The 12,722-nt window shown below is 40.6% G+C and overlaps 1 protein-coding gene across 3 annotated transcripts in view; it reads left to right on the top strand.

Annotated features, from left to right (window-relative positions):
* The window catches only part of LOC122563613 (lysophospholipid acyltransferase 2-like), a 65,898-nt gene that overhangs the window by 28,026 nt on the left and 25,150 nt on the right, over nt 1–12,722 (top strand). For all 3 annotated transcript variants that reach the window (XM_043717572.1, XM_043717571.1, XM_043717573.1), the window contains 2 exons: nt 2,098–2,193; nt 10,500–10,555. In XM_043717572.1, coding sequence (XP_043573507.1) covers nt 2,098–2,193; nt 10,500–10,555 — 152 coding nt within the window. The remainder of the gene's footprint in view (nt 1–2,097; nt 2,194–10,499; nt 10,556–12,722) is intronic.

Below are 12,722 nucleotides of genomic sequence, written 5' to 3'. Positions count from 1 at the left end.
CTACTGACTCAAGCTGCAAGTTAATCTTAAGGGAATCCTGGAGTAGGGCTCCCATGTCCCTTTGCACTTTAGATTTCTGAATTTTCACCCCATTTAGAAAAATAGCCTATGCCTCTATTCTTTCTACCAAAGTGCATGACCTCCCATTTTCTCATATTGTATTCCATTCTCATTCGGAGTGACCTGGTAACCCTCTAAAGTGGAACTACTGAGCGAGAGAGTGGAAGTCCTGCCTCAGTCAATCAGTACTGCCTAGACCAGAGGTGGGGAACATTTTCATGTTGGAAGGCCGCATTATGTTAGTTGTAATCTAATAAGGCTGCATCCAAGAAACTTCAGTTATATATTCTTCAAAATTCACATTATTTTGTACAAATCTAATTAAAAAATAGAAAAAAACAATGTTAATTCTAAAGTTAACTAACCTTTTAATGACTTTGTTGTGACTGCTTTTTGTAGGAAAGCATTTAAATATTTGGTTGCAGCGTGGAGGTCTGCAGTTTTAGCTGATCCTCTAGATGGGTATCCGTCATTTGTGACCTTAAGGGCGTTTTGATTTTGGTTAAGTAGGAGAATGTAGATTCGCAGCAACAAGTGGTTGAAAAGCAAGAAAGCATTTTTCATGCATGTTGCCGAAGGCATGGGTATTCTATTACATTTTTCCATATTTCAATTGGATCTTTCTTAGTGTCAAATAAAGACCTTAAAAATGTCATCTTTTGAGAGCTCAATCAATTCCATCTGTAGTTCTTTAGGAGCCTTGGAGACATCAACTAGGTGAGGCTGAAATGCTAATTTGAGTGTGATGTCATGATTCTCAAAGTCAGAGAACCTTTCATTGTACTTCTTTTACACTCTGGTATTTTAAATAAATTCATTTTAAGATTAAGATAAAAATAATTAAGGATGAAAACAACATAGTAATAAAAAATAAAAGATTTGTTCTGCAAAATTTGGATTCATTCAAAAGGCCACACACAATGGCCTAGCAGGCTGCAAGTTCCCTACCTCTGGCCTAGACTAAAGGCCATGGGGCGGCTGTTTGGTTGCATTCCCCACTGACACTATTCCCACCACCTGAAAATTCCCACCCTTGGAAAACTGTCCTGGATGAGTGATAAGTGTTTGATTGAAGTGATCATAGTATGATAAAACGTTTTCTATTAAGTGGGGAAAAAATGTAGTTCTGCCTGAGATTTAGTGTGTTTGTAGCTTCAGTGTTAGTTGTGACATGCAGCTATTTTGATAAGCTGTTTGCCTACAGTTGTGAAAGTATTGATTGAAAGCTCATAACGTCCCTGTCTAGGGTATGACATCATGTAGTTTACAATCTGTAATTCAGGTGTGTTGTTAAAATTTGTTTGCCCATTCAGAAAGAATTGCCTTTTTTGTTGCCAATCTTATCTATGACTCTAGTCCCGCATTAATCAGCATAACTATCCATGTTTGTCAACTTACTTATTTAAAATAAATTATGGTCTTGCCAGCGATGGTGAAGAAATATGAAACTTGCAACCTGTCAATCATGGCTCAATTTGAGACATGACCCAAAGATACATAGTCAACAACCCAGCGCACATTGTGACATTTTAGCACAACTGCTTGAATTTTCTTCTAATGTACATTCTAGATGCTATGATTTGTGAACTTTCTGGAACATCTTATTTTATATAAACACCATAGACCACAGCACAGGAATTGTTGGAGAAGAAGCTAGGCCAAGAATGGCTGTTTTTTTTTTTTTGGAGACTAAAGCATGGATTGGGAATGAATCCTCGGTTGTGATTTATCACACTCAATTGTACATGAGAGTGTGAGCATGGGGTTCTCAGCAAATATCTGCATGATACAAGTTTAGGCTGGTTTGGATCTGATAATCAGAGTCCTGGAATCCTTGAGAATCCCCACTTGCCATTGTCAGCAACTTGGGTGAACGCAGACTCTGCTCTTCTTTCCTGATTCTATGCTGGTCTCAGCAGCATTTCAGAAGAGGTGAGTGTAAGGAGCTGGTTGATGCATTAGACTATCAGGATCATCTATAACAGCAGCTATTGTGAGGGTATGTCATTTGACTCATGATTTATTATGCTGTTTCAGATACAGTTTCCTGATAGCAATGGCCTATCTGACCATGTGTCAAATCATCCGGGTTTATTGGTTTGACGGCAAAGAGCGGTCTGCTGACTTCTCAGGGTGAGTATAGGAGTAATACTTTGTGTTTTTGATCTGAAATGTTGATTTCTGTGTGATGTTTACTTCATAATGTATGCACTGATTTAACTGGTTGCCTCTATGTAAGTGCCTACAATACTAAACAATATCATTAAAATGTTATGATGTGGAGGTGCTGGTGTTGGGATTGGGGTGTACAAAGTTAAAATTCAGACAACACCAGATTATAGTCCAACAGGTTCATTTGAAAGTACAAGCTTTTGGAATGCTGCTCCTTCATCAGGTAGCTAATGAGGCAGGATCATGGGACACAGAATTTATTGTGAAAGATCATAACATCATACAACTGATGAGATGTATTCACAAACCTAGATTACTATTAAGTCTTTAATCACTTAGAATAGGGACTTGTGTGTGTGTGTGTATAAGTCTGAGGTGAATATGCATTTGCAGATTTCTATTTACAGGTACATTCTATTTTGTTCAAAAAGCACACAATCTGTAGGCAGTCAGTCCATGTGACATTTTATAAATTCTGACTTTGGAAATAGAGCCAGTCTGACTCAAGGTTGGGATACAGATAGACTCTAACCTCACACCTTTTATGCATTGCCTGTGCTGAGATGTCACCTTTCTTTTATATACTGATAAAACTTTAAGTTGTCTCCGTACTGTGAGTTGAAAGAAGTTCTGGGATTTACATATTAATCAATCGAAACCTGCATCCCTACTTTAGGTGATTAACAGCAATCTAGATTTGTTTAATACCTCGCCTCAGTTGTATAACACTTTGATCTTTTACAATAAATTCTGTGTCCTATGATCCTGCCCTACTAGCTACCTGATGAAGGAGCAACACTCCGAAAGCTTGCACTTTCAAATAAACCCCATTCTTGCCAAAAAGTTGGCAAGACTCAAGGAAATCTTGACAGCTTTTCTTCTCTCATGTATGGAGATGTGAGTTTCTTTTTAAAAATGGCTGAGGCATTGCTGGCAAGGCTAGCTTTACTGCTTTATATTAGTTACTACTTAAGATGGATGTAGTGACTGACCACCTAGACCCAGAGTGGTCTGTGTGCTGCAGGTACTCCTACAATCCTGTTACACAGGGAGTTCCAGCAGTTTGTTCCACCAAGAATGCAGGAAGGGTGATCTTGGTTCAAGTCAAGATAGTGTATGGATGACAGCTGGGCTTTATCATGTTGGAATTTCGATGGACCTATCCTTGTCCTTTTGGATGTCGTCCATCACTGAATCCCTCCCTGTCAACATTCTAGGGTTTACTATTGACCAGAAACTGAATGGGACTAGCTATATAAATGCAGGGACACCAAAACCAGGTTCGAGGCTAAGAATCTCTGAGAATAACTCACCTCCTGACTCCCCAAAGCCTTCTCACCATTTACAAGATTAACCTGGCAGCATGGTGGAATGATCTCCACGTGTCTGGCTCAGTGCAATTCTAACAAAACTGAAGAAGCTGAACACAAACCAGGCAAAGTAACTCAAGTGATTGACACCACTTTTAACCTTCACTCCCTTCATCACTGACATCCAGTAGCAGCTGTGTGTACCATCTACAAGGTCCTCTCCAATAACTCACCAAGGCTCCTTCAGGTGCACCTTCCAAACCTGGGATCTCTGTCACCTCGATGAACAAACACAGCAGGTGCATTTTGGCACCACCAAGTTCTCTCAAACTACATACCATCCTGACTTTGAATTTTATCACCAATCCTTCACAGTCACTGGGTCAAAATACTGAAATTCCCTCCCTAAACAATAATATAGGTGAACCTAGCCCCGTGGACTGCATCAGTTGAAGAAAATGGCTCTTCACCACTTTTCCAACAGCATTTTGGGATATGCAATCAGTTCTGGTCTTGTCAATTATGACCACCATCCATGAATAAAGTTAAGAAAAAGGTTTGGAATGTGCTATTGAAGAGTCCATTGGTAAGTTACTGTCATGTATCCCTTGGGTTATGGTCAGGAAGCTGATCACAGAAACTCCTTTACCCTCCATCTAAATGACTATGTACTTTAAAGAATCAGATGACGATGTGAATAGGTTCCAACTAGTGGTCAGCTATAATCTATCTCACCAGTTCAGATTGGAACATGGTCAGGTATAATGCTCTCTACTTAATTGGACACTCCACTAAAATTCTCCTGTTCCTTGGATGCTGCCTGACCTGCTGCGCTTTTCCAGCAACACATTTTCAACTCCACTAAAATTACCAACTACAATAACTTATATTGTGTCTTAACCTATTGAACACTCTCAAGTAATTCTGAATTGGCAATAAAACAAAGATTTTGTACTGTCCCTGAAGATTTTGTGCCTAAGGTGGCTCCATGTGTGGCAACATTGTACACTTTTCATTTGTACTCCGTACTTGAGTACACATGACAATAAAACTTCAATCTAAATCTAAATGCCATTCCAACCAATCTGATCTCTTCTCCAATGACTGGGTTAGGTAAGAATGAATATCTTGGAATTCCCTACTTAAACCTTAAAACAATTTCTGTTTACCTTTGTAGCTGTCCCCTTAACTCATAGCCTCATGGCCAATGAGATGTGAAAAATTGGAACATTTGAACATGTTCAACATGTTGAACATTTCATCATGTTCCCCCCAAGAACGTGATGACTCAAAGATGATCTTGCTAAGTTATTTGAGTTGGTAAATAAGATGGAAAATTGAGATTCAGAGAATTACCTCACAGTAAGAGGATGACCAAGGGACATGGACTCATGCTCCTAAGTATTAGGCCCATCCTAGTTTCTTGTATATCCCTGATTTTCTACATTCTGCTACTGATGGGTGAGCCTTCAGCTGCCCCCTGCATTCTGTATTTTTCTTCCTAAACCTCTCCACTTGCCTCCCCTGTTCTTCACCTTTAAGGATACTCCTTTAAAGTTTTCATCATCTGCTCTAAGTTTGGTATCATTCCTGTGAAGTGTGTTATGGAACATTTTTACTATGATAAAGGCAGTATGTAAGGGCAAGTTGTTATATGAACACTTAATGGTTCCTGAAATTGTCATGCCACAGACCAGTCATTCTGAGGAAGGTCCAGGTTTCATAATCCAAGATAGCACACTACCTGGATTTCTGTTGAATTAATTTGGGATGAAAATGGAAACAAACTTGGCTAAACTTTCTGCCAGTGAATAAATGTTTGTCTTGCATCCATGTTAAAATGAGATTGTAGCCCTTAAGTGGCAGGGTTGAATTTGATGCTTCATGTGACCCTCTCTTCCAGTAGTTCTTGTATGCAATTGTTTCAAAATAAGATGGAAGCTCAGATGATGATGACATACTGAAGCGCGTGCATTATTTTATGACCTTGGGAACACTTGGTTCTGTTAGACTTGAACAATGTTAATTGGAATAAATAAATTGCAGAAACTGAGGTGAAAGATCACTATGCAGGATACCCCAAAGATTGAGGAGGTGAGATAATGAAGACAATATTATATCAGGAATACTAGTTACTTTGCATGAGGGCTGAATTGCATTAAGCTGGAGAACAGCTAAGAAAAGATAGAACCACAGCTTCAAGTTCCTGCAATATAATGAGCTGGAGTAACAAGTTGTGCACTCATCCTGATTGAAACCTGCACAGGGATTCAGGGGGAGAGCAAGTGTAGAGGATAGTGGTGTTTGGGACTTGGAGGGTACAAGAGAGGAAAATTTCACAGAAATACTAACCATTGTGGGATTGAATAAATTGATTGCATGGTTTAGAGCAGGAGTTGGTGATAACTTGCTAAGTTGGCTCTCCTTTGAAAGATGGAAATTGGATTTGTGCAGTGACTTAACATGAACTCAACACATCCCAATGCTTTACTTGTACTGCAGCTTGTGAACTTTTGCAAAGTACAAATTGATTGCTACATCCCCTATATTGCAATATTGCCCAGACGTGAAGAGAATTACATTGACTGGACATCAGTTTAGAACATACTCAGATTATGAAAGATGTTGCAGGAATGTTGAAGTTTACTTAATTAATCAACAAATTATGGAACTATAGCGAGAACTAAATTCCTACTCATTCTTCTCTAAACTTCAGTCATTATAATCCTAACTGATCCAGTCTGTCTTTGCATGTCAGTCCTGTAATCCCAGGAATCAGTTTGGTAAACCTTTTGTTGCACTCTCCATTGCCAGAATATCTCCCTTTTGATAAGGAGACCAAACTTCACACAATACTTCAGGTTTTGGAGGTTTAGAAGCTCCTGTTAAAGAAATTTAGGTGAGCATCTACAATGCATCTTGTATCCGGCTCACATTGTAGTCATGCTGTGTCAGTGATGGAGGGAGAGGATGATTTAATGTGGTGGATTAGTGAATGATCAATTAGGCTGCTTTGTCCTCAGTGCTATTGAACGTCTTGCGTATTGTTGGAGCTGCATTCACCCAGGCAAGTGGAAAAAAATTCCATTACATTCCTGACAGAGCTGGGCAATTCCCATCTTGAAGGAAAGGTAGTCCAACTGCCTCTCTTTGGCATTCAATGGTTTTAACCCATTGTCAATTTTCTGACCATCAATATCTAGAGGATCATCATTAACCGAAATTTAAGAATGAGCAACATAAACACTGTAGCTTCAAAATCAGGTGACAGGCGGGGTATTTTGTGGCAAGGGGGAGATAGTGCCATGTTGGTACAGTGACCAGTAATCCAGAGGCCCAGATTTGGTGACAACATGTTGAAATCCTTTGTGCCTGCTGGTAGAATTTGAAATTGATGAATAAATCTGGAATGTTATGTTAGTCTCCGTTATGGTGACTGTGAAGCTATTGTTCATTATTGTTCAAAATCCATCTGCTTCACTACTATCCTTTTCGGAAGGAAAATCTGCTATTACAACCCATGGTGGACATGTAGCTCCAGATCGACACCACTGTGTTTGTTAACTGCTCTCTAGAATGGCCTAGCAAGCCATTCCATTTGAAGGATAATTAGGGATGGACTGCAAACGCTGTCCTAGCCATTGATGCTGGCCTTTCCAGCAGTGCTCACACTCAGTAGACAAATACAGGGAAAAACATGCACCATCCTCTATCAGTGTGCCATCCTTTGCCATTTTATTTTATCTTGATCAGCTGAGCCACTGGGGCCATGGAGTAGTAGATGGGGTTTAATTTAGATAAATGCAAGGTGTTGCATTTTGGTAAGACAAACCAGGGCGGGACTTCCACAGTTAATGGTAGGGCCCTGGGGAGCATTGTTGAACAGAGTGATCTCGAGATTCAGGTCCATAGTTCCTTGAAAGTGGCATCACAGGTAGACAGGGTAGTGAAGAAGGTGTTTGGCACGCTTGCTTTCATTGATCACAGCATTGAATAGAGGAGTTAGGACTTCATGTTACAGCTATATAGGATATTGTGAAGCCATTTTTGGAATGCTGCACACTATTCTGATCGCCTGGCTATTGGGGAGGGTATTATTACTGAGTTTTGGAAAGATTTGTAGCTCAGGTTGAGGTTCTGGGTGTAGGTTTGCTCGCTGACCTAGAAGGTTCTCTTCTAGACATTTTGTAACCCTACTAGGTAACATCTTCAGTGGGCCTCCGGGCAAAGCACTGCTGATAATTCCTGTTTTCTATTCATATGTTTGGGTTTCTTCAGGTTGGTGATGTCATTTCCTGTGGTGATGTAATTTCCTGTTCTTTTTCTCAGGGGCGGTAGATGGAGTCTAACTCGATGTGTTTGTTGATAGAGTTCCGGTTGTAATGCCATGCTTCTAGGAATTCTCATGCATATTTCTGTTTGGCTTGTCCTAGGATGGATATGTTGTCCGAGTCAAAGTGGTAAGGATACTAGTGAGAGAGGGTCATGTCGTTTTGTGGCTAGTTGGTGTTCATGTATCCTGGTGGGTAGTTTTCTGCCTGCTTGTCCAATGTAGTGTTTGTTACAGTTCTTGCATGGTATTTTGGAAATGACATTAGTTTTGCTTGTTGTCTGTATAGGGTTTTTCAAGTTCATTAGCTGCTATTTTAGTGTGTTGGTGGGTTTGTGGGCTACCATGATGCCAAGAGGCTTGAATAGTCTGGCAGTCATTTCCAAAATGTCGTTGAGGTAGGGGAGAGTGGTTAGGGTTTCTGGATGTGTTTTGTCTGGGTTTGTTGCTGAGAAATCGGTGGACTGTGTTCATTGGGTATCCATTCTTTTTGAATACCCGGTATAGGTGTGTTCAACTAGTCACCAGGATGCATGAACACCAACTAGCCACAAAACGTCATGACCCTCTCTCACTAGTATCCTTACATACAGATGAGGAAGGACAACACTTTGACTGGGACAACACATCCATCTTAGGACAAGCCAGACACACACACGAGAATTCTTAGAAACATGGCATTCCAACCAGAACTAACACATCGAGTTAGACCCCATCCACCACCCCCTGAGAAAAAGAACAGGAAATGACATCACCACTGGAAATGACACAACCAACCCAAACATATAAATAGAAAGCAGGAATCATGTACAGTGCTTTGCCTGAAGCCCACTGAAGATAGATGTTACCTAGTATGGTGACAAAACATCTGGAAATGAACCTTCCAGCTCAGCGAGCAAACCTCCATCCAGGATATTATTATATTGGAAATGCGGAAAAGATTCATCAGGATGATGATTGGACTGGAGGGTTTTAGTTATAAGGAGAGGTTGGATAGGCTAGGATGCTTTTCCCTTGAGTGTAGGAAGTTGAGAGGTGACCTTGTAGAGGTTTATAAAATCATGAGGCATAGATAAGGTGAATTGCAAAAGTCTTTTCCCTAGGGTAGTGGAATTCAAAACTAAAGGGCATGAATTTAAGGTGAGAGGGGAAAGATTTAAAAAGGACCTGAGGGACATCTTTTTCACATGAAGTGTGGTTTATATGTGGCATGAACTGCCAGAGGGAGTTGTCGATGAGGGTACAATTACAATAACATTTGAACAGGGAGATGATTAGGAAAGATTTAGAGGGATGTGCACCAAATGTAGGCAAATGGGACTAGTTTAGTTTGGGAAACCTGGTCAGCATGGACAAGTTGAACCAAAGGGTCTGTTTCTATGCTGTTTGACTGTGACATCTCCTAAAATGAACATTGAATCAAGATTGACTAAGGGTCAAGACAGGATCTCTGTGCAATTGTCCATAGCATTACCTTATGTGCTTGGATGAAGGGCATAGTAGAACAAGACAAATGGCAGTTCTTCAGATTCAGGCCAATTGAGATCCATGCTGAATAAAACAAAGCCAGGGGATGCGATGGCCAGATGGTATCATCACTGGACTGTTAATCTACAGACCTAGGTAGTGTTCAGGGGACCTGGGGTCAAATCCTGCTATGGCAGATAGTGGAATTTGAATTTAAAAAAAAAATCTATTGATGACTGCAAGTCCATTGTTGGTGGTCAGGAAAAAATGCATTTGGATCATTAATATCTTTTAGGGAAGGAAACTGTCATCCTCTCCTGGTCTGGCCTACATGTGACTCCAGGCCCACAGCAATGTGGTTGACTCTTAACCCCTGGGCAATTAGGGATGGGCAATAAATGCTGGTCTAGCCAGCAATGCCCTCCGATCCCGTGAATAAATAAAACAAATTCAATCATTTCTACTGGCAGCTCCCCAGAAGGGATATGCAAAGTAGTAACAATTTTCCAGCCCCTTTTGTACACTGTTATTATTTTATTTTCTTATTACAGTTTTTTAAAATCAAATTCACTTTTACAAGCTTTCATAGATTCTTCTCCCACTGCTGCTTCTGAATCCTACAATCCAATAATCTTGTGTGTGGGTGTATAAGGAAAAATGTTGATAATATTTTTATTGCTTCCTTATCACTCACTTACTGATAGAAATTGTCACCATATTAACCAGTTAACTTTTCAACATCATAACTACTTTTGTCCTAGAGTAAAAGACAATCACCATCATTCACTTTAAGAATGTCAAAAATAAAAGAAAGTTGCATGATTGGAAATTGACTCATTAGAAAAGAACTTTGATAAAGGCAACCATTGATCTGAAATCATTCAGTTTAATTTACATTTGACCTTTAGCTTTTTATGATTGGTGATATCATCTAGGTATGAAGTTTAACAAGTTACTGATGCTGGGAATGAAACCTGAAGGGTGTGTCACATTCAGTTGTATGCGTCATTCCCAGACTCTGGTCCTTGATTTGTCACCTAGTATTATCTGCAATTTCACAAGTACATCTCAGTTAAAGACAAAAAGCCAGAAGGGGTTTAAGTAAATTACGGATTGCTCTTTTGTTGTTTATGTACTGAAGTGTCTTCTCTTAATTGTAGGCCATTGATGGTGATCACACAGAAAGTAACAAAGTTGGCATTTGAACTTCGTGATGGTAAGAAATTTGAAATGAAAGAAAATAATTCAGCTCATGTTTTGAGCAGTTTGGATACCGATCAATCATCATCAAAGAGAACAGACCAAGGCTGATAGGCCTATCCGTGATCCCAATCTAACAACATACCTAGATTACATAATCTGGCTATTTGGCCCAACAGATCCAGGCCATTATTAGTGGTCCAAACAACTAGCATCCTCCTATGCCCCTTGCAGCTAACCATTACAACATATCCTTCCATTTCTCTTAACCTGCTCTAGTTCCCTCTTAACTGCATCCATGCTACTTATTGATCATGGTGGCAACTTTCATATTCCTATGGATTCCTTTTGAAAGAAGAAAGATTTGCCTTTAAGTAGCAACCTTCAGAAGCTTAGGATGGCCCAAAGTACTTGCAGCCAATGGAGTACTTTGGCCCGCAGTCACTGTAAGGCCATGTTTATCATGTCTGCCACCACCAGATGGTGGCAGTGAGCACGCTCACGCAGGAGCATCGTGTGACAGCCAGCTGACATTCCTGGCCCTGCCTGCACATGGGCAGGGCGTCATTCCAGTGGCTGGATGAGGAGGTGGATCTGGAAGAAGGGGAGCAGACAGTTATGGGTGCAGTCTATGTGGGGACACTGCATCCACTGCCAGGGAGGGGGGAGTCTCTGCTTCATCTGTCCCAGACTGTACACTACCTCCTCCTCACCCCCTGACTCTCTGGCTCCCACAACCCCCATACTTCAGCCTGTGACATCAGCAATATATGCACGCACTGATGCTTTTCACAGCCTATCACAGCCCAGCTACATTACAGACCGTGTCTGCGCAAGCACGGTGGCCATTTTCATGTGATAAATAATCACTGTGATGTAGGAAATGCAACAGAAGATTTGTGGACATCAAGTCCCCACAAACTGTAACACGATAATGACCAGACAATCTGATTTAGTCACTGAGGGATAGACTTTGGGGATAAACCCTTACAATTTTTTATAGACACACCATAGAAAGCATCCTATCTGGATGCATCATTCCATGATATGACAACTGCTCTACCCAAGACCACAATAAATTACAGAGAGTTGTGAACACAGCCTAGTCCGCCATGTAAACCAGCCTCCCATTCATTGACTCCATCTATATTTCCTACTGCCTCAGAAAAACAACCAACATTACCAGAGACCCTTTCAGCCTGGTTATACTCTCCTCCAGCCTCTTTCATTGGGTAGAATATCTAAAAGCTTGTATACACACATGAACAGATTCAAGAACAACTCCTTCCCTGCTGTTATCAGAGTTTTGATTGGAAATCCTTTAATGTTAATATTGATCTCTCTCTACACCTTCTCAGCAGCTGTAACATTGTATCATGCAGTCTGTTCTGGTACTCTGATATACTTATATGGTCTGCCTGTAATGCACATAAGACAATACTTTTCACTGTACTTCTGTACACGTAAGAGTAACAAATCGAATCAAATGCACAACTTTGTAGACAGGAAGGCCTTTGGATTTTTAGAAATTCTTTCAAAGCGTTCATTGCCCATCCTGATTGCCCAGAGGGCAGTTAAGAGTTAAACACATTGCTGTGGGTCTGGAATCACATGAAGACCAGATTAGTAGAGATGGCAGGTTTCTTTCCCTGAAGGATGGTAGTGAGATAGGTGGGTTTTTCCCAACAATCAATTGTTTCATGATCATCAGTAGATTCTCAATTCCAGGCTTTTAAAAAAAATTCAAAATTATGGCAGGAATTGAATCTGGGTCCCCAAAATGTTAGCTGAGTTTCTGGATTAATAGTCTAGCAATAGTACCATTAGGGCATTGCCTCCCCAGCTTGAATTTTCTAATTATTGCAGGGTTAGTTTGTCTGAAATGGGATGAAGGTACATCATTCCAATCAATCTGAATTATTTTAGTTAAAAATCACACAGCACCAGGTTATAGTCCAACAGGTTTAATTGGAAGCACACTAGCTTTCGGAGCGACGCTCCTTCATCAGGTGGTAGCCAGATGACACACACACGCACGCGCACACACACACACACACTCTTATACACACATACACACGGACACACATATACACAGAGGCGCACACAGACACCCACACACACCCTTACAGGCACACACACTCCTACACTCTCACATGCACCCCCTCACAGACTTAAGACACTCT

Source organism: Chiloscyllium plagiosum, chromosome 27, assembly GCF_004010195.1.
Source record: "Chiloscyllium plagiosum isolate BGI_BamShark_2017 chromosome 27, ASM401019v2, whole genome shotgun sequence".
NCBI classification, from domain to species: domain Eukaryota; kingdom Metazoa; phylum Chordata; class Chondrichthyes; order Orectolobiformes; family Hemiscylliidae; genus Chiloscyllium; species Chiloscyllium plagiosum.
Note: the sequence above shows the minus strand (reverse complement) of the source record. Positions and strands in the feature narration are given on the sequence as shown.